Here is a 23,268-nt window from a genome sequence, read left to right as displayed (position 1 = left end):
AATAAACTTCTATAGATTGTTAACAAAGGAGCAAGATCTAGAGAAATTCCATCTTAAGGTAACTGTGGGCAATATAAACTGTTTGGGACTCTATATGCCAAGGCACACTCAGGAACTATATGAATACAATTTCAAACACTTCACACAAATAAAGTTAGATTTAAATAATTTTTAAAAAATTAGTCATGGGAAGACTGAGCCAATATAAGAAACATGACAATTCTGACTAAATTTATCAGTGCCATACTGCTCAAACTACCAAAAATTATTTTATTGAGCTAGATAAAACCAATTCATTTGGAAGAATAAAAGGTTATTTATGTCAAAGCAATCAATGAAATAACAACAAAAACAACAATTTAAGTAATTGACCATACCAAATCTCAAACTATATAGCAAAGCAGTAATCTAATCTGGTACTGACTAATAAATACAATGGTGGATCAATGGAATAGATTAGGTACACAATACACCATAGTAAATGACCATAGCAATTTAGTGTTTAGGACAAGAACTCACTCTTTGATAACAAAACAAAAAAACAAACAAACAAAAACCTGCTGGATAAACTGGAAATGTTTGACAGAAACTAGATATGGATCAATAGTTCATATGTCAAGATAAGGTCAAAATGTATATAAGATTTAGACATAAAGCAAACTGGGGGCCATGGAATAGTTTGTGAGATCTCTGGATAGGAGGAATGACCAAACATGATATAAAATACATAGTTTTGATTATTTTAAAAAGGTTTTGTACATATAAAACCAATGCAGCCAAGATTAGAAGGAAAGCAGAAAATGGGGGGGGGGGAATGGGAGGGGAATGCTCCCAGGAAGTTTCTCTGATAAAAGCCATATTTTTCAAATATAAAGAGAACTACATTATGGTCAAATAATATGAATGGACAGTTTTCATTTCAGATTTAGAAATAAAAAAATCTGTAATTGTATAAAAATGTTCTAAATCACTTTTGATTAGAGATAATGCAAATTAAAATAACTAAGGTACTTATCAGCTAATATGACAGGAAAGGATAATGACACATGCTGGAGAGGATGTGGGAAAATTTGGACACCAGAGCACTGTCAGTGGAGTTGTGGGCTGATCCAACCATTCTGGAAAGCAATTTGGAACTATGCCCAAATGGCTATAGAGCCTTGGTTTGCATCCTGAAGAGATTTAAAAAAGAAAGAAAGAAAAGAACATATATGTATAGAAACAGTTATAGTAGCTCTTTTTGTAGTGGCAAAGCCCATCAACTGGAGAATGGATAAACAAGTTGTAGTATGTGATTGTGATGGAAAACTGTTGTGATAAAAGAAATGATAAGGATGCTTTCAGAAAAACTTGGAAAGAGTTATGTGAACAGATAGAGTAGGCAGAAGAACTAGGAGACCACTGTACACAGTAGTAGCTACATTGAATGATCATCTGTAAGTGATAATGCTATCTCCAGAGAAAGAACTGATGTAATATGAATGTGGACTGAAGCACATTTAAAAAAACTCCAATTGACTTTATTGGGTTTTTTTGGTCTAATATGTACATGACTAACGTGTATGTTTTGCATGATTATTCATATATAACATAACAAAATTGCCTTCTCAATGAAGGGAGAGGGTAGCAAGACAAGAAAAGAATTTAAAACTCAAAATTTATAAGAAATGTTAAAAAAATTATGTAAATAAATTCCTAGAGTTAGAGATGGAGTAATCTTTTGAGGAAATGCAAGGAGAATAGTATCACTACATCACAAAATACATATATGTGAATTAACAGGTTAAAAAACTGGAAAGTTTTGAGAGGCTTTAATTGTCAGAATTTAAATTCGATCCCATTAGGGTATGGGGAAGTCTATAGAATTTATTGACTAGATGTGAGAGAGGGAGGTAAAAAGGAAAGGAAGGGGAGTGAGAGAAGAAAGAGAGAGAGATCTTACATGGTTTAGAAAGAATAATTTGGCAGCTGAATGGAGAACGGAATAGGAATCCAAAGAGCTTTGAAACAGACTAAACATGAAACTATTATAATAGTCCAGGCATGAGATGATGAGGGCCTGCATCAGTTATGGTATTGTTGGAGGAAGGAAGGTGGCATATCTGAGAAATGTTAGGCAGGTAAATGAGCAGACTTGGCAACAAATTGCTTATGGGGGAGAGAGTAAGTAATCAAGAATGATTATTAGACTGATGAATCTGTGTGACTAGGAGGATAGTGGAGTCCTATATAAGAACAGGGAAGTTCAGAAAAAGGGAGGTTTTAGAAAGATAATGTTCACCTTTGGATATGTTGAGTTTGAGTTTAAGCTACTTAGTTTGAGATGTCAACTGGAGATGCAAATCTGGAGGTTAGGATTGTTTACATAGATTTAAGAATAATTAATACAGGTAGTGTTTGAATCTATAAGAGCTGATGAAATCACCAAATGAAATAGTGTAGAGGGGAAAAGAGAGGAAGAAAATGAAGATAAAGAAAAGACAAAAAAGCTCTAGGACTGAGTGGTGTCATAAAAATTTAGAAAGAAGAAAGTATCAAGAAAGTACTAGAGAGTTATTGAGAGTGTGAAGAGGCCAAGAAGTTAAGAAGGAAAAGGTTATTTTACAATTAAAGAGATTATTAGGAAAGCAGTTTTTCAGGTAAATGATGAGATTAGAAGTTAAAGAATAAGAGGAAAGAAAAAAATTTAATCATGACCCAGTTAGTACAAGTGACCTCTTTTAGTCTTTTCTGACAGCAGGATAAGTGAGAGATTTTTTTCAGGATGAAAGAGTCATGGGCATGTGTGCAGATAGCAGAGACGCAGCCAGTAGGGAGGGAGAGTTTGAAGAGATAAGATGTGACAGATTGGGATCCCTTGTAGATATATAAAGAAGTTTGCCTTGGCAAGAAGTTACCCCCCTTCTTATGAGATAGAGGTGAAGGAGAAGAAAGTGGTAGAAAGTGTATCTTAGTGATGTGAAATTAGGAGGAGGGGAACAGGAGAATCTCTGAATGATCTCATTTATTTTGAGTAAAATATGAGACAAGATTGTTAGCTGAGAGCATGGGTGCCACAGGAGGTTTGAGAAGGTATGAATGACAGAGAGGGGGCCATATGCTGGGAAAAAACCAGAAAGTAATGAAACCACTCATATGCCTTGGATAGTCCACAATGTCATAAGTTTCAGTGTGGTCAAGGAGGAAAAAAAGACATTGGATTTAGCAATAAGGAGGTTATTTGTAATCTTGGATTGAACTGTTTCTCTGGAGTGGTGGTAGAGGTAGAAACTATATTGCAAAGGTAGGAGAAATGAAGGGATTATAAGCATGTAGAGACAATTAATGTAGCATATTCTTGTCCAGAGTTGACGGGAAAGGAACAAGAGCCGATGCTTTAATTGTGCTAGTTACAAACCATTTTATGCTATTCCTTATGTACATAAACAAATTCAAGCTTAGGTGTATATACACCCATAAACATACAGCCTTGGCAAAAAAAAAGGGTCACTTTTTTGATGTGAAATGAGGGTGAATGAAGAGATGGTGAGAGAAGACATCAGGGGGATATGAATATAAGGAAGGAAGAAAAAGAAGCTGTCAGCAAATGGTCTCAGTTGGATGGAAAAGGTTGGATGCAAATAGAGAAATAATTTGCCTTGGCAAGGAAAAAGACCAACTCTTTATGCGAGAAGAACAAAAATGATGATGGGGAAAGGCATTTCAGTGACATGATATGAGGTAAGAAGAGGGAGATAATGGTAAAGTCTCAATTTTTTTTTTAAAGAAATGTGTCAAGGTTCTCAACTGAAAGGGTTGGGAGGGGGAGGTTTGGGAAATTTGAGAGGGGAATTGAATATGGTTGAAAAAGCTGTAGGAATGACTGGGATAATGAGTTGATTAGGGATGTGTAAAAGGAATGAAATTAGTGAAGACACATTACATAAATCTGCAGTGGATTCAGTCTGTACAGTTTTAGGTTATCCTTGTCTCTCCCCTTTCCCTTTTAAAATTGATGCTAAAATGCATCAACAATCATTTCCTTTGCTTATAACATAATCAGTTAAGAAAACAATGGTATGTTGGTTACATCAGAAAATATGTTGAGGGGCAGCTAGGTGGCACAGTGGATAGAGCACTAGCCCTGGAGTCAGGAGTACCTGAGTTCAAATCCGGCCTCAGACACTTAATAATTACCTAGCTGTGTGGCCTTGGGCAAGCCACTTAACCCCATTGCCTTGCAAAAAAGACCTAAAAAAAAAAAAAAGAATAGGATTGGGTGGCTAGGTGGTGCAGTGCATAGAGCACCAGCCCTAGAGTCAGGAGTTACCCAAGTTCAAATTAGGCCTCAGACACTTAATAATTACCTAGTGAGCCACTTAACCCCATTTACCTTGCAAAAACCTAAAAAAACAAAACAAAAAACAAAAATTATGTTGAACATTGTGTTCTTATAGTATATTTTTCTTAGATGATATATTTAGCAAATTGGTCCTTTTATTTAATCTGAATTTTGATGTCATTTATTGTTATTTTCATTTAGCCAGTTAGCAAGCATTTATTAAATACTTCCTGTGGGCCTATCACATTAACTACTGGGGATACAAATTCCAATAGAAGTAACAACCTGTTTGTTATTTTTGTTTGTTCTTCATTCTCAAAGAGGATCATGACATCAGAAAGATGATGCCATAGTTTGTAAGTCACCAGCCTCACTTTCTCCCCCCCCCCCAATGGGGTTAAGTGACATGCCCAAGATCATATAGCTAGGTAATTGTTAGGTGTCCGAGGTTGGATTTGAACTCAGGTCTTCCTAACTCCTGGGCTAGTGCTCTGTCTATTGCACCACGTAGCTGCCCTTCCAGAACTATCTGGGTCCAGTGACAAGATATACAGGATGACTGTAGATGACCCTGGATACAAGTCTTATTCTAATGTTATAACTAGATACATACTTTCTCTTCTTCCCACTGCCTCTTGGAACAACTAGTTTGATTCGGGGCTCACTACAAATAGCTCTTCACAAAAAAATCATTACTGATCCTTTTAGTCTCCAGCATTTTTCATAAAATTATTTTCCTCTTCCTTTTTGCTCTCAAGAGAATATAAGCTCTTTTAGATAACTTCTTGGTTTTTGTCTTTGTCCACTGGACAGTACAGTGCCTAACAGAGCAGAAATTTAATAAATGCTCATTCAAGAGTTTGCCTAAATCAAGACTTTTTTTATTGATGCATTATAGATATTAAATTTGAATACTAAGTTGGTGCTAAGATACAAACAATTCAGACATGGAACAATTAAAATTAAGATGAGAATTATGAGCCTCTAAGCCAATGTAATAATGAACCAACTTGACTTTCTAATAGGAATGAGCTTGGTCCACCTTTCTCTAGCTTAAGTCCAAAATTGAAATTCAAACTCTTTCCTCTGAAGTGTGACTTCTGCATATGTAGAAATTTAAAAATTAGATTTAAAAAAACTGATTAATAGGTCAGAGCTGAGGAATGCCAAGAAAGCTATAGAATGTTTTGGTAAGGATGCTCTCAACTGTAACTCAAATAAGTAATATTGAAATTACAAATGATTTATATTCTATATTTCCTTTTAGGTTAATTTTTCCTCCAGTGTTAGTTAAGCTTCAGGGTTCATAACAATGCTCACTTTGTTCTGTAATATGGCAGAAGACAGTATTCTAGAAAAATTTAACAATTGTGAAAATGTGAAAGCACTGGAAAACAAAACAGCTCACCAAACATGTTAAAAACTTTTGGGATTTTGATTTTCAGGCCAGATTTCTGCTCAAATGTAACGAAAAGGATAAGTCAAATATTAAGTCAGCATCATATAAAATGAAAGCCATTCATAATTAAATGTTGAACAAAACAAACTTTTCATTCTACATTAAGGAAGGGAAAATTGTCTTTTAAAAAATGTCAATGCATTTTTTTCAAGATGTACTTTAGTGACTATATAGTTGCAGAGAAAATACTATTGTGTGTTTAATAAAGATAAGCTTTTAAAAGAAAAATTTACTTACCTCATTTGTGCTTCCCTATGATAAAGGCAGTTGAAAAGGGGAAAAAAAAAACAGTATCTTTTTTTATTTTGCTTCATTTATAACTGATATTTATACTTTTCTTAGAGAGGATTGCCACACTGTTAGCTTTTGAAAAAGTAAAAAACCCAAGATTTTTCCATATTGAATTTGAAGAATTCAGCAATGTATAACTGATAGATTACAGAATCTAGGAACTTTAGGATTCACATGTGAGAAAAAAAGGTTGTTAGCATTATTTCTGCTTTATTCTATCCACATTCTCTCAAATACATTGCAAATTAGTAAGTTCTGGATAAAATTTTGAAATACAAAATGCCATCTTAATTATTTCTCAAACTATTAAAATGTCAACATGCACTTTTGTCCTGGTGTGGATCAGTTATTCAGTGGTATCCAGTCAAATTGCATAGATAATAGGTATATTTATTTTCCTCAGAATGACATTCCAATGTTGTTATATTTTAAGAGAGTGAACCAAAAACTTTATTTAAGACCTGTGATTCCTTATATAACTGTCAAGTCAATGTTTTCTAAACCCTTTCATATCTCTGTGTTTGGAAATGAAATACTTTGCAATGGTGATGTATACAGTCCTAAAATAGCAAATGATAGCAAAGCCCTGTTATGTGATAGCTTATACATATATAGCAGTGTTGCCAATGCATTTGATTCAAACAGAGCTAAAGAAAATCCAGTTTGTAAGAGTTTCTCATTGTCTTTTAACTACTTCAACTAACTGTCCTTAGTGACTGCAATGCAATCTGATTTTTCCTGATTCTTTGGGAGGATTGTATGATGAAGCTCCTCTCCATTTATCCCCAGAACATCATGTAAATCAATACCATCTAAGTAGTACCTTGGCTTTTTAATATGTTTCCATAACCTTTATCTGACATCTTTTGATAATTCATTTTAAGCTGCTTGCTCACTTATTTTTCTAGTGCGATTAAAGTAATTATTATTAAATCTAACTGATACTTACCTTTTTGATTTTTCTAACCAATACATTCAAAATGATTATCATTTTGTTTCTTAGAAGGAAATCTACATTATTTATTTTCTTTATAATCTTTAAAACTATTTCTTTATTCATTATTGACCACATAGTGAAATTCTCCATTAAATCATTCAAATATAAGAATTTGGTTATTACCTGCTGATCTCTTGAGGATATTTTCCTCATGAAGGGTTTATATTATGATCTATGGGACATACACGGAAAACATACTTGTTTCCATTGACTTGGAAAAAGAATTGCCATCTTTAAAATTTTGTTTCTTTTTGGGTTAAATGTGAATCCAGTTAAACTTTTAGGACGAATACATGAGAATTACTTCATATAAATTTGTTAAATACAGCACAATGAAAAGGAGGAAACAATTGTTTCAAGTTTATTTTTCACACACTGTGTTTCTTTAAAAGAAACAAAATAGAAAAAGTCTGAAATTTTCTAAAGGAAATTGCTTAAGTGTCTTTCTATTTTTAAAGGCTCTGCTTTTGTTTAAATAAAAATGGATCTCTCTCTCTCTCTCTCTCTCTCTCTCTCTCTCTCTCTCTATATATATATATATATATATATATATATATAGCCTGTTTCTTCCTTCAGTGACTTTTTTGAAAAGTGTATGTACTGCAGAAGAAACTGATTTATTACAAATTTTGATATTATCATAAATAAAAACAGAAGCAAAAGGAGTTTGCAATTAAATGTAGCACTTCTAAGCTATTTCAGTTCCTGACAACCTAGACTATTTTCCTATCTCTGTCCCAGATTCTCTTAATTTGAAGGTACATACTCACTTCCAATTCCTTTCAGATTCTTTCTCTACAGACTTTCCCTACCCTATTTTATGGGGTTTTCAACCCACTGGAATCCTTCTCCATTACACACAAATAGATTTTCAGTTTCCTTCAAGCTCCTTGAGTTCAAGAGCTGTATTTCTTTTTTTCATGTATTTATATTCACAATGCTTGGCATATACTATGTATTTAATAAATGTTTTTATCTAATTTAAACAGGATGACTCAGAAATTCTTAGGTTAAAAAAGGTGCGTTGCTAGAATTGGTTTTATAATGGTGTAAGGACAACATGAAATAAATTCATGAGACTTGTGATGTCAAATTGTGTGTTTATAAACATCTTCAAGAATTCCATAAAAAGAATTATAATTTATATAGCAACAGTTGTTGAAGAGATAAATTCTCTAAAGATATGCTAAATCAACAAATATTTTGAAGTCACTGAGTGACTTCAAAGAAAAGGAATGAAAATATTATTTAAGAGTCATAAATAAGAGCAGTTAAAGGTTTGTAGACTCCAGAACCTTCAAAGCTATCCTCAGATCATGGGTAAAAGCTAGAAAGGTTTTTACTCTGTGCTAGAGACTATGTGAAACTTTGGAGATGCAACAAAAGGCAAAAAGACAGACTCTGCCCTTTAGACCAAAATCTAATGGATCACTGGGGAGAGCTGTATATGTATATAACCATACAAGTAAGCTATATAGAAATTGAATGGTAAATAATCAGCAATGAAGATACTAGAATTAAGAGGGATTGGGAAAGAAATGTTTTAGCTGAGACTTGAAGATAGGTGATAGGAGAGCATGTCTTGTAAGGAGGGCAACCAATAAAAAATTGTTTGAGTTAGGCAATAGGAATATCTAATTTGAGGAACAGTAAAAAAGGCCAAGTGTCACAGGATCAAAGCTGAATAGATCATTAAAGAATTATTGAACTTTTTTAAAGAGAGGCAGTAATTAAAAAGAGCCACCATGGCTTCAACAAAAACATGCTATGCCAGACTTAACAATATTTCCTTTTTTGAACAGGTTACTAAGCTAATAGGGAATACTATAGAAACATATTTACTTAACTTTTAGAAAAACATTTGAAGAAGTATCTTTATTCTATTTTTTGAAGAAGATAGCTTCAAAACTGGCTGAATGATGATACTAAAAAAGTAGTTATTAATGGTTTACTGTCAAGAGGCCTCCAGTAGAATTCCTCCAAATAAGGGCCCTTGTTGTTGTGTTTTTTAAAAGACACTATTTTTGTTAGTGAGTTAGGGAAAGACACAGATATCATTTTCATCATATTTTCTGATGATACAAGCTATAAAGGATAGCTAACACACTAGATACAGAGGAAAGATCCAAAAAAATCTTGAAGGTTAGAATATTAAGCTGAATTTAGTAAGATGAATTTAAATAGGGACAAATGTAAAGTCCTACACTTGGATTAAAAAAAAATCTTCACAATACAAGATGGGAGAGACATGGTTAGAAGCAGCAGTTTACCTGTAATAGATCTATGGGATTTAGTCTACTCTATAAGTCATCAGTATGGTATAGTCCCTAAAAAAGAAAATGAGGTCCAGAACTTTGAAAGATTTCCAGAAATAAGGTATTATGTTTAGTTCATTTTAATATGAACATTAATAAATTGAAGAGTGTTAGATGAGGGTATCTATGCCTTTACCATGTCATATGATGAGCTATTGAGAAAACTGGACATGTTCAATTTGCAGAAGACATGGGGGAAATAGGAATACCATCTTCTAAGTATATAAAAAGTTTTCATATAGAGTTATCAGTTCTACTCCTTTTAATCCCAGATGACAGAACCTGTAAAGAAATGGAAGTTAAAAAGTGGCAACTTCTTAAAGATTAGAAAATCTACACTATTCAATAATGTAATGAATGGACTGCCTCAGGAGGTAGGAAGTTGCCCCTCATTAGAGGTCTTTAGGTAGATAACTGCTTGTTGAGTATATTATAGTAAGGGTTCTTATTGGGCTATGAGCTAAATTAGATAACTACTTAGGCCCCTTCAACCTCTAAAACTCTGTGATTTTGTGACAAATATTTCAAGAATTCCATGCTTTACAAAGGTGTTGATGCTATTTAGGAGGATATATTGTGTTGAAACCAAATGCAACAGTGATTTGTGGCAAATGCTGAGGTCTTCCAGATGCTCCTATGTGCAAATGTTATTATACTGATTTTGTTGGGACTCAGAACACTGAAGAACCCAAAAGAATTTATCCCATTTCCTCAAAAAATGTAATTTCCTTAAAGGCAAGGATTATTTTGTTTTTGTCTGTTGATTTTCAGCACCCAACAGTGCTTTTCATATATGTAGTGTTTAATAAATATATATTGAATGAATGAATTGATATTTACAAAGAAAAAATGTGGATGAATAATAACTATTGTCCAGGTTATGATATGGAATTAGAATTCTTAGAGCTAGTCCTTGAGAACATGTATCTTGGACAGATACATTATAAAGAGAGATTTGTGAAGGAGAAACAAGGTAAAGGATGTCATATGCATAATTAAAAAAAGAAGATGAGCTGGTTAAATGATGAACAACCCACATACTCTATGATGTCCTCTGGGCATCAACTGAATTTGAGAAAGGTCTCTGAGTAAAACTGGTTGAAGATGAATAGGAGATATTAGGATGTGTGGTCTGTTTTTTGACGATTTTTGCAGAAATAGTCACATTGATAAGATTGGACTATTGTTAACAGTACAGTCTATGACTATCAAGTCCCTCATGCTTAGTATAAATGTTTGCATTACTATATAGTTAATAATGACTTGAATGTTTCAGTATTGCACAATGAAGAGGTATCTGGTCTTCAGTTCAAAGAAGATATGGCTTTGCATTCTGCTTCTGATATATATATAGAAGCTATGTGAGCCTAATCAAGTCACTTAGACTTGCAATGCCCCAGCCATTTCTCCAAGACTATGAGGTATAGAACTGTTCTCTACTCCTTACACTAATAAAATCACAGGTCCTGTTTCTAATCCTATCCCCAAAGAAAAGATCAGAAACACAATAATATGAAACTAATTTCAGTGCTTATGGTAGCAATAAAGGTCTGAGATTCTGAAAATCAGGAGACTAGGGTATTAGTCCTGGGTCTGTCATCAGTTTGGTGCAAAGATAAGAGCTCTTAACTTACCTAGGCACTACAAAATGAGGTTTTATTATATTGATTGCTAAAGTCCTTCTACCTCTAAAGCTGAATTAAAAAGCTGCAGGGACAACAAGTGATCATCATTTCATAAATGGACCAATAAGACAAAGATAAAGACTCAGGTAGGGAGTATATACCAGTCTAGTGTGTTAAGTGACTTTACTTCTCTATGTTCTAGTATCCTTATCTACAAAATGGATATATCCGTTTCATTAAATCATCCCACAGTATTATAGATTTGAACTAAACCTTTGATTTCATTGATGTGAGGTACTTATAGGAGGAAACTTTCTTCAATGCATATTTACTATTTATTTGTAACTGGTAGCTTTAGGAGTTGTCTGGGACAATGAAAGATCAACTGATATATATGAATCAGGGAAGGACTTGAACTCAGGTCTTCCTGACCTCAAGGCTGGCCTTCTATTTACTATGCCACATTACCTTTCTGTTAAGGAAAATTATCAAATGTCTTTGGAAACAAATGGGATTAAAATGAGAAAACTAATTTAAAAAAATAATATAAGTTAAATGATCCTACCTGGTCCCATAAGGCAGCAGCCACCTGGTCTATTACTGCTCCTAATTCTCGGTACTCTCCAGAATATCGGATGTATGCCCAAGTACACAGAGTGATGAGGGTTAGTCCCATGATCATGTTGCATAGGCTGGCTATAATGTCCAAACCAATGAATCCAGTCACACCAGCAATGACATAGGTAATGAAGATGACCACAAACAGTGTGGCTGGAGTGCGTGCTGCATGGAAGATGTTCTTGCTGTCATTATGTTTGATATATTGTATGTAGAGCTCATCTATTTCACTCTCCAGTTGTTGCAAGTAACGACGGCTAAACTCCTCCCCACCCATCTTTTTGACCCCACGGAAGAGTTTAATTGATTCCTCCTTGAGTTCCAGGTGTTTGTTCTGCAGGTCGGTGGGTGCTAGAAATGGTTTGTCACCTCCACAGATCTACAAAAGTTAGAAAAGGATTAGGATTTAAAAATGTCCAGGACAGAAACATGTACATCAACCAATATAACTATTCACAAATAACCACTCTCTTATATATGGTTTGGATTACAGTGTTTATTTTTTTCATAGGATTGTCTGGTGAAAACTAAGTCCAGAAATATTTGAATTTTAAATAAAACATTTACCACAGAAAATAAAGGGACCTTAAAGTCTATTCTTCACACAACTAATATGTTATACATCATATATAAAAATAAATATGAAAAATAATTATGGGTTAAGTAAGGCATGGCGTTTTAAAATTGTTTTTCAATGGGGATGCTAGATCTACTCTAATCCATGTATGGTTTTATACAGTTTTCTCTTTGCTTTCTCTACCAAGGAAGATTATTTTTTCCTATGGCTGCCTTGAAGTTCTATAGATGGATATGGTTGAAAGAAACATGGTAGAACCTGTACAGAGTGCCTTCCACTTTCTATTATGCTCAATGTGCTTAGCACAGTGCCTGGCATACAGTAAGTGCTTAATAAATGTTTAGTAACTATTGACTAAAACAATAAGAAGGAGTACCTGACAGAAATGCTTAATTCATGTATCATAAATACGATTAAAGCATTGCATTTTTATTCTTACCTCTTCCATTCTTTTGTTATATGTATCTTTGGCAGTTGCAACAGCTGCTAAATTGTTAGCCTCAGCTGTGGCCTTTGGACAAAATACAAAAATGTAAAATTTATTTTATATTTATCATATGTTCTACATGATAAATTTATACAGGAAAATAAACTTAATTTTTTCTATGACATTTTCATGTGATTTCTGATCATCATCATCATCATCATCATCATCATAACCATCAGTGAATTCAAATCATAAATGTTAGCATAACATTTAAAATATCTTAAAACATGTTTGTACCATCTGATAACTGAATAATTACCTGTAACATTGATTTGGGATGGGGTAATTCTTCTCCTTGATAGATCTTTATATATGCCTATGAAATGACACAAAATGTATATTTTAAGTTTTTTTAGTTTTTTTTTTTTTTTTTTTTGCACTGCAATGGGGTTAAGTGGCTTGCCCAAGGCCACACAGCTAGGTAATTACTAAGTGTCTAAGGCCAGATTTGAACTCAGGTACTCCTGACTCCAGGGCCGGTGCTCTATCCACTGTGCCACCTAGCTGCCCCCCAAAATGTATATTTTAGTAAATTTCATGAAATACTTCCATACTTATTAGTATCATAAATTAAGTTTGTTAGTACTTCTCAATTTTTTTATTTAGCAGAATCACAGAATATTGGAGTTGGAAGGGAAATCTCATCTAACTCATACTCCCAAAAGAATTATCCATCACTACTGACCAAGAAGTCAATCAGTCCATGAGGGGGAATCCATTACCTTCTGAGGCCTTTACTCTCTTTGCCCCTTTGCAACTGCCACCAATATTCTTCCCCTACCCCTTTTTTTTGGCAAGGCAATGGGGTTAAGTGATTTGCCAAAAGTCATACAGCTAGGTAATTCTTAAGTGTCTGAGGCTGAATTTGAACTCAGGTCCTCCTGACTCTAGTGTCAGTGCTCTCTCCACTGCACCACCTAGCTGCCCCCACCAATATTCTCTTAATTCTTCTCTGAATAAACCAATGGAACAAGACAATCCCTCTTCTATATAAATGTCCTTCATATATCTGAAGAAAATTATCATGACTCACTTCCCCTCACTCAAGTCTTCTATTCTCCAGTATAAACATCTCTATTTTGTTCATATGATCCTTATGTGATCTAAACTCAAAAGGCCTTCGCTACTGGATTACCTTCTCTTTAATGCTTTCTAGTTTCTTAAAAATGTGACATTGAGAACTAGCCAGGTTTCCTGGCTGCTTTCCTTTCACCCTTTCCCTCAGACATTCTTGCCTATATCTTTGCTATTCAGCCTGTCCTCAAAACAGATATAGTCTGATCAACAGAGAGATATTGGGATTATCATCTTTTCCCTGGAAGCTATAACTCTCTTAGTGCAGTCCAAGATAACTTAAGGATTTTTGGTTATATCACAAAGCTGACTCCTACTGAGTATATAGCATTTTTCATACAATCTACTAACTAACCATTCCTCTTCTGTTTTGTACTTCAAAAATTATTTTTTAAGGAATGTATAAGACCATATATATCCTATTAAATTTTATCTTCTTATATCTGTCCAAACATTCTAGACCTTCAAGATTTTGGATTCTGACTTTTTGATAAGCATATCATCTATGACAATTGACTGTCTTTTTTCCAAAGGAAATGGTATTAACGATTTGGTTATAGTTCTAGACCAAAAGAGAGACTGGGAAAGAGGAGACTTACAATTTATAAAACCTGGAACCTTGAGTTGGGCCTGAGAATTGCTTGGTGATTATTAGGCAAATGACTTTTACCTAGCTTAGCCTTCCAGAGATAAATATTTGGAAAATATATTGGACAGTCACCATAAATTTAGAATGGGAACTTTTACCAAAGGGACACAACCCTGAACCAGGGTTAAATTTGCCCAGATGACCCTAGTCTCCAATCTGGTTGGGAGGTAGCATGCTTCAAAAATGACATTCTTAACAAGAACCAAGATAATTTCAGTAAAAGTTCCTGCTCTCTGCGACTGAGCCCAGCAATGCTTCAATCTGGAATTATAGCTGAGATAGAAATTGGAAATGAGGGGTCATCCCAGAGAATTCAGCTGAATAATATACCAAGTGGAAATATGGCATTAACTAGCCCAAGCTAGCTTCAAAGTGCCTAAATGTTTACCTCTCTAATAGCATATTTTGTATTTGCTCACTCTTCCCAATGATTATATTGCTGTGGGACAAGTTTTGTTGTTGATGTTAGTTGTTTCAGTTATGACCACATTTGAAATTTTCCAAGAACCCAAAGATACTGGAGTGGTTTGCCATTTCTTCAGTTCATTTTACAGATGAAAACTGAGGTAAACAGGATTGTCATTTCTCAGGGTCACACAATTAGTAACAGTCTGAGGTCAGATCTAAATTCAGAAAGATTAGTATTCCTGACTTCAAGTCAGGCTCTCCACCCCCTGGACACTAGTTGAAATGGAGTTTAAGTTCATCTCCATATATTCACAATTGTTGTGAGCCAAACCAAAGTCTCTAAGTATATTGATTATGTGGTCCAAATGTGGGCTGTGGGCAAGAATATAAAAAGTCTTGGGATTTTTACAGAGAAGCTCATGAGACCCAGGAAACCTCCTTGCTAATTGTATTAAAGTTCTTGCTTCTATTTTCCTGGGCTGCTTTTTACCCTGTGGTAGTGTAGAAGGAGAAATATCTCTCTAGTTTTTAATATTAAGAAAATGTTATTCTTGCTTGTCTGATGTTTTCTGAGACTCCCTCAGCAGCATGGGCCTTAATCAGATGTAAATTCCCTCATATTGGTTCAATGTAACTTCATTGTAAATGTAAATTCACTAATATAAGAGCCACCTCAGCTCATCCCTTTATCCTTATCCCTCCTCCAGCTTCCTGCCTTTCAGAATGGATGCTTGACCTCAGTCAAGTAGAGGGGGTGGGATCCCCTTTTACCTGACTATTCCCTGTAAAGGAAGTGGACCAGATTATAAAAGTCTGACCTAAACTCCCCAGGCCAGACTCACTCCAGTCTCAGCCCAGTCAGGTTTCCTGGCTGCTTTCCTTTCACTCTTTCCCTCAGACATTCTTGCCTAGATCTTTGTTATTCAGCCTATCCTAAAGCAGTTTACTGTCCCTCCAGGAAAAAAGTTTAACCTGTGGACTTTGAAGGCTTGTAAAATAAAAATTCTGAGCTTTCCGACCTTCTAGGGTCACTCTGTGAATTGTTCCCTTTCCAGAGCTCTCATCTTTATGATGGCCCCACCAATTTCTCCCACATCAGTGCAGTGGTTAGACTACTGGGTCTGGAGTCAGAAAGATCAGAGTTCTAATTTGACCTCAGTCCCTTACTAGTTAGCTGTATGACCCTGGGCAAGGTGCTTCACTCCTGCCAGCATAAAACTGGAGGAAGAAATGACAAGTCGCTCCAGTATCTTTGCCAAGAAAACCCCATGGACAGTTGGACATGGTCAGATGCAACTGAAAGTCTGAACAACAAATTACTGTGAGTGATGAAAAATGATTAAGTATTCAGACTTCCTTCTGAGTCTCTATATATGCTTAAACCCATAAACAACATGATAATAAATAGTTGACCTCAGAGTCAAAAAAGAGCTGGGTTAGGTCAGCTAGGTGGCACAGTGGATAGAGCACCAGCCCTGGAGTCAGAAGTACCTGAGTTCAAATCCGGCCTCAGACATTTAATAATTATCTAGCCGTGTGGCCTTGGGCAAGCCACTTAACCCCAACTGCCTTGCAAAATCCTTTAAAAAAAAGAGAGAGCTGGGTTCAATTTGGCTGTGTGAACCTGGACAAATCTTCAGGAACTTTATAAATTTCAAAACAATTGCAGATCGGTGTTGATAGAAGGATTCCTTCCATCAATGAAATCAAACATCTAGACTACCTTCTTTCATTGCCTCTCTTCCTGCAAAGACTAGAGATATGTCCAAAAATTGTTTACTATATTGCTATAATTTTTTTATTTCATTCCATCTCAGTTATTCCTTCTAAGACAAACAGTACTGAAAAGTTTTCTTCTGTAAGAATTGATAACCTCCCTGGTGGTTTGGGAGGAAAGGGAGGTAGAATTTGATACTAAATTTGAGTATAAGGGTCATAGGATTTAAAGAAAGAAGATTATGCAATGGAAAGAAAAATGAATTTGTAGAGTTTGAATCTCAATTCTATTATTTATTGACTATGTGATCTTGATCTTTACCTCCCCTTTTTGTGCTTCGATTTTTTTTTTTTTTTTAGATTTTTCAAGGCAATGGAGTTAAGTGGCTTGCCCAAGGCCACACGGCTAGGTAATTATTAGGTGTCTGAGGCTGGATTTGAACTCAGGTACTCCTGACTCCAAGGCCAGTGATCTTATCCACTGCGCCACCTAGCCGAGCCTGTGCTTCGAATTTCTGATCTTTAAAATGAGAGGGTTGAACTGGATCTAAGGACCCAATTAACTCTTTAAAAATTATTTTTCTTAATTAATCCAATTCCCTCATTTTGCAAATGAAAATAATCAAGCCCAGAGAGATAAAGTGACTTGTCTGAGGTCATCCAGCTAGTTAGAGTTTTGAATCAAGCTCTATTTCTGACTTCTATATAAAAGCAGCAAGTTGAAAATTTAAGCTAAGTGAAATTATGAAGATGATTTTGGAGAGCTGGAGATATATAAATACCATAAATTGAATTTGGGAAGGAGAAATTTGGGAAAATTAAAAAAAATTGTTGATGACAACCTCCAGATTATCATCTTTCAATTTCTGTAAATGAAAATTAAAGGAAAAAGAGCAAGAATAATACATATGCAATAAATGCTTTTTCATTCATTCATTCTTTTTCTCAATAAAAGAATAAGAAAACAAGACCAGTAATGTTTCTAAAAATCAAATTTTACAAAGATTCCATTGGAAGTCTTTTTTTCTTCTCCCTCCACCTTGCCCCACTCCAGATTTTCTCTTTATTAATCTCTATAATTAACACAAATTTTGATTCTTCACATTATGAAGAAAACTTAACAACATAAAATGAAAGGAAATAAAAATTCTTTGAATTGAGGAACAAATACCTTGAAATATTCCACTAGACCTCGGCAGGTGATTTTATTTCCATTGATTTCTTTAACATCTAGGTTCTCAGGGCTAAGTAGCCAAGGGATCAAAATTGCCAGGTTCTTAATGAATTCATCATCTATTTCTATAAGTAAAAACAAGTTCATCATTATTTAAACAATTTCCATGCAGCTTTTATGCTCTCTAATACCACTGTTACAATTTTTAAACTCTCAATTCCTTCCTTTAAGTAACTCTAATAAAATAAGTTAAGCAGCTCTAATAGAATGCCCTTCTTGAAGGGGAGTGACTTTTCGTCTTTGTATCTCCACAATGTCTTTGTATCGATAGGTGACCAATAAATATTCATTGAATTGAATTGAAATCCCAGTTCCTACTTGAAGTTCATTCCAGATTGAATAGAGAAGAATTCTCAGCTTCCTAAATCTAGGATTTGATTTTTTTCCACCATTTTGTCCTTTAATTCCACCCCATTATATACTTATACCTGCTTACCATATTTATTATTCAATTACCTTTAATTCACATATTATGGTCACGCATTAGGGTCCACTCACAAGATAACAAATTCTGTTGTAAAATTATTCTGTGGGATTATGTGCATTATTGTGACTTTGGAATTCAATGACTTCTTCTAGAAATAACACTATCTCATTAGTAATATGAATTTGTATGTTATACCAACATTTTAATCATTTTTCAAAAAAATTAATTTTTATGTTAGTAAATTAAATTTTATTACACTTTTCTGAGGTAAATAGAAGTATGGTTTTAATATTTTAAATGGAATTTTCTCAGTTATTATGATCATTCTTTTCTTAAATATGTACAATTAAGTACACTTTACTACAAAAACTAGTGTCCCAAGTAATTTTCTCTTTGTGTATTCCTCTTCTTGAAAACTTTTTGTTGATCAATTCATGAATCTATCATGCTGAAATGATGTAAAAGTTCACAAGTTCATAATTAAGTACCTATTTGACTAATCTATTCTAACTAGCTCTTTCTTTTTTTTAGTTTATTAAAGGCTGATAGCAATGCAGAGAATTACCAATGTAGAAAAATTATAATCAGAAACAAGTTTTGTAATCTTTTAATACCGTTAAATCTGGGAATCTTGCTAAAGGGGGGGAAAGCTCTTTGCTCTTGAGATGTAAATTGATTTCTATTGTCTCATTGTTAATTGTAAAATTCGTATCCTGTCTCTTTCTTCCCAACCCCCAGCCTTCAATCTTCTACCTAGTTTTGGTATATTATAGTAAAGGGGAAGAGATTTCCCCTTTTGCCCTCAGTGCCCCTGTGACACTGGCATGACAGGAAATGACATGTTGAACTTAGAGGTCACATACCTTGGGACAGGAAGGACCAGTACATTGCTTCCTATTGGAGAATACCTGGCCCATGTGTTAGCACCCCCCCCCCCCCAGCACCACCCTTTGTCCAACCTACTACAGAAGTGTATTTAAGAGGAAGTCCTGCCCCTTCTTGCTTCTTCTTGACTCTATTTTTCCACCTTGCAGGATGTCTGAATCCTTCCTTCCTTCCTAGATCACATGCTCCCAGAGTGGAGCATACTGGCTCTCTGTCTGTCTGTCTTTGTCTCTCTCTCTCTTCTCTCTCACTCTCACTCAAACTTCAACTAGCCTATCCTTAAAGTGCTTACTGCTTTTCTAGGACTTTTAACCTGTTTGTTTTGTAATAATTTGTAATAAAATCCCAAGCAGTTTTAAAATCGCAGAGAGCACATGAATTTCTTCGTCTTTCAGTAACCCTAGTTTCTCAGTTATCTTTAATTGGTGACCTGAAAAATCCCATCGGCAACAAAACTTTACATGTTAAATTTTAAAATCCTTTTAAAACTAAAGATAATCTATTATTTCTACTTCTTTGATCAATTAAATTACACTGAAGAAAAAGAAATTTTAGTCCTGGAAGTTTCCTTTTTAAAAACATTTTAATACAAACATACTGAAATAATTACACATATGCTTTGTATCAGAATCTCTACTCTTACCTTAGTGTTTTTGTAGGTAGTAGTGAAAATAATAGTATCTTGTTATTGAAAATAAGATGTTCCCAACAACTATTTTTCCCTATTAAATGTAGTCATCATTTAAAAGTTGTACCCTTTTACCCAGAGATCCTAATGCAAAGGATATGATCTGAGGTCAAACACAGACAGATTCTTTATGCATCAAAATATGTGTAGTTCAGAATGTGCGTGCATGTGTGTGTGTGTGTATGTGTGTCTGTGTGTGTGTGTGTCTGTGAGCAAAAAAACTGGAAGCAAAGCATCTAAATATCCATCAAATGGTGAGTGACTAAAAAAGGGTGATACATGAAAATGTGGTTTGTGGAGTATTACTACAGTGTCAGAAACATTTATGAAGAAGTCAGAGAAACAGAAGGAACTAATACAGAATGATGTAAGCAGAATCAAAAATATTATACATATAATTGTATAATAACTGTAACAGTACAAAAAGAAAATTCAAAAAAGCTAAAACTGAATGACATATAATTATAATAATCTAGCTTCATCTCAGAGAATAATGGATAAAATATACCTTCCTCCCTTATTTGTTAGATTAAGAGACTCAATATGTGGAATATTATATACAATGTCATACATGACTGATATATTGATTGGTTTTGCTGAACTACTTTAAAAAATCTTATAAGAGTAGGGGAAGGAGATAAATGTATTCAGATATAAAGGTAATTTAAAACAAAACATATTGACAAAATAATATTTTTAATAAGTGAAATAAAATGTACTGGTAATAGAGTTCAAGAATTGACTGGCATTCTTGAATTTGTAGTTCAGAGAGATTATTTTAATCTTTGACTCTTGACTTTGGTCAAACCTGGGAATTTTGAAAAAGACATAATCTTCAATAGAGAGATTTAAAAAAAAGAAGGGACGGCTAGATGGCATAGTGGATAGGGCACTGGATTGGAGTCTGGAGGACTTGAGTTCAAATGTGGCCTTAAACACTTAATAATTACCTAGCTGTATGACCTTGGGCAAGTCACTTAACCTCATTTCCTTGCAAAAACAAAACAAAACAAAAAGGACAACATAGCATACAGACAAGCCAAAAGAGTATATAAGGATAGTGGAACAGACTATAAGAGACCCACATATAGCCAGCCTGCTATTGGATAAAGGAGGACAATGAAAGAGACTTTTGAGAAGTTGACAAAATGTCTGCTTGGTCAAACATGGAAAAAAGTGTTATACCAATTGAAACAAGGATTTTAGACTGATGATGTCAGTTGCCAGCTTTGAAAGGTTTTTAGTCTCTCAGTTCTTGTTTCCTGTTTATTTGTTAATAGGATTCTCCAAGTAATTTCACTGCTCTTTATTTTAACTATTTATTTATTATTTTTTGCCCTACTTTTTCTGTACTTTGCTTTCTGTATTCATGTTCAATTATAAATGTTTATATATAATTAATTGTATATATATATATATATAAAATTAATGTTTATCTATATAATTAATATAATTAATTCATACCTGGGAAAGGGAATATAAGCCAGCATCTAGGGGGAAAATGCTCTTGTCCTAGTGATTAGATTTCAATTCTTGCCTGGAAAGCCTAAGAGCTATATGTGATTTTCATTATAACCTGTGCTTTTTAAACTTTTTTTTTAAGATGGAAGGGCAAGGATCATTGGGTTTATCCCAAGTTCCTTGTTCTAGCTATGTGTGGCTTCTTTATTTTGAGGGTCCTCATCCATTCCCTAATGTGGAAGAGAAGGAGATGGAGAATAGAGGCCAACCAGAGTCTTAGCAATATAGTGAGAGTTCAGCTACTTTCACTCCAGAGTAATACCTGGTAATTATGCTTATAAAGGAGCAGTGCTGATTTCTATCTTCTATCAAAGTTAGTAAGAGATATATGTGAAAAAAAGATCTATGAGCTTAGGGTAAAAGAGTACATAAACCTGCTAGTTGCTCTGATCTTTGTCAAGTTTTTATTTACAACAATGTTTTTTAAGAAATTATTTTAAAGTTATTGTCCAGAAATGTCCTTTGCCATAGAACAACACCGAACTCCATGTACCATAATGCAAACAGGTCATAGCAATAAGGAAACAAATATGTAAATAGAGCAGATTAGTTTAAAATCTGGCGTTCCAAACAAAAAATTTAAGAAGGGTTTTTTTTACTGGTATAGTGGCTAAAGTACATGGAGCACCTGGAGTTCAAATCAGGCCTCAGATTCGAGGAGCTGTATAACTATGGACAAATCACTTAAATTCTGTTTGCCTCTGTTTTCTCATCTATAAAATGTAGATAATAATAGCAACAACTTTCCAGGGTTGTTATGAAGATAGCATAAGATAATATATGGAAAGTGGTTGGCATAGTGTCTAATACATAGTAGGTACTAACTATGTAAATGTTAATTATTATTATTATCATTATTATTATTTTATCCTTTGGCCAACTATAAAATAAACAGATAACTGGTTACTAGGATTTAATATAATCTTTCCCCTTTTTCTTTGCAGATTTATGAATCTTAAAAAAATTTTTTCCTTTAATTCAATAATTTAGCTTTTTGGTATCTGTTTGAAAAAGTCTGCATTTAATAGTTATGTAATATTTTTCTGTGTGGATCAATAATTAGCCAATTTATATAATATTCCCTTGACAAGTATCAGTCTTTCCTTTTTGATTAAAATGAATCACTATGTTAAGTAACTTTTCTCAAATGAATTTAGATGCAAACCAAGTTTATTAATTCTTAGCTATAATATAGGACATGATTCATTTTTTTTTTGACATGATTCATTCTTCCATTTCTTGTGGCTATCTAACTTCAACAAAGCTTGGTAGAAAATTTACATAAATAGACTCTAGCAATGGGTTATAGATTCACAGATATTTTACAATCTTTTGTCACTTCTATAATTCCAATGGAAGCCAACAGCAATGAAACTAATTGGGATGCCTAGTAGGTAGAAATTACAAAGTCAAATTTACATCTGTAATCATGTTCACATTACTACAGACCTTTGAGTTTTCCATTGAAATTTGGATTGGTGGCAACTTTTAGACCAGGATGAGGTAGTAGAAAACAGGATATGTTGGTGAAACAGGAATGGATATGCTTTCGTACATTCTGCAGTTCTTCATGCTGGTTCCCTGAGACCTGAAATAAACCATCCTGACATTTAACTCCCATGAAAATGCAGGACACAATTTTAAATTTAATCTAGGCAATCAACAAAACAATAACTCAAATCCTGATCTGTAGACTATGAAGATTTTCAAGGTATAAATGCTCATAATGAACAAAGTTGGCTCTTATGAACTAATTTTAATTCGTGCCAGAACATCCTTTGCATTTAACTGTGCCTTTTGAATCAGTTCATATAAGTCCTTCCCAGCTTTCCTAAAACTATCTTACTTAGGGGCTGCTAGGTGATGCAGTGGATAGAGCACCAGCCCTGGAGTCAGGAGGGCCTGAGTTCAAATTTGACCTCAGACACTTAATAATTACCTAGCTGTGTGGCCTTGGGCAAGCCACTTAACCCCAT

General features: G+C 34.2%; 1 protein-coding gene across 1 annotated transcript in view; it reads right to left on the bottom strand.

The window, feature by feature from the left end:
- Positions 1-23,268, bottom strand: part of ATL1 (atlastin GTPase 1) — a 110,910-nt gene that overhangs the window by 2,055 nt on the left and 85,587 nt on the right. Inside the window, exons 8-12 of the mRNA XM_074235999.1 lie at positions 22,742-22,880; positions 17,709-17,836; positions 12,950-13,006; positions 12,643-12,714; positions 11,574-12,005 (exon numbers count right to left, since the gene is read on the bottom strand). Of these exons, the coding sequence (XP_074092100.1) occupies positions 11,574-12,005; positions 12,643-12,714; positions 12,950-13,006; positions 17,709-17,836; positions 22,742-22,880 (828 nt within the window). The remainder of the gene's footprint in view (positions 1-11,573; positions 12,006-12,642; positions 12,715-12,949; positions 13,007-17,708; positions 17,837-22,741; positions 22,881-23,268) is intronic.

The sequence above is a fragment of the Macrotis lagotis genome, chromosome 4 (assembly GCF_037893015.1).
Source record: "Macrotis lagotis isolate mMagLag1 chromosome 4, bilby.v1.9.chrom.fasta, whole genome shotgun sequence".
Classification (NCBI taxonomy): Eukaryota; Metazoa; Chordata; class Mammalia; order Peramelemorphia; family Peramelidae; genus Macrotis; species Macrotis lagotis.
Note: the sequence above shows the minus strand (reverse complement) of the source record. Positions and strands in the feature narration are given on the sequence as shown.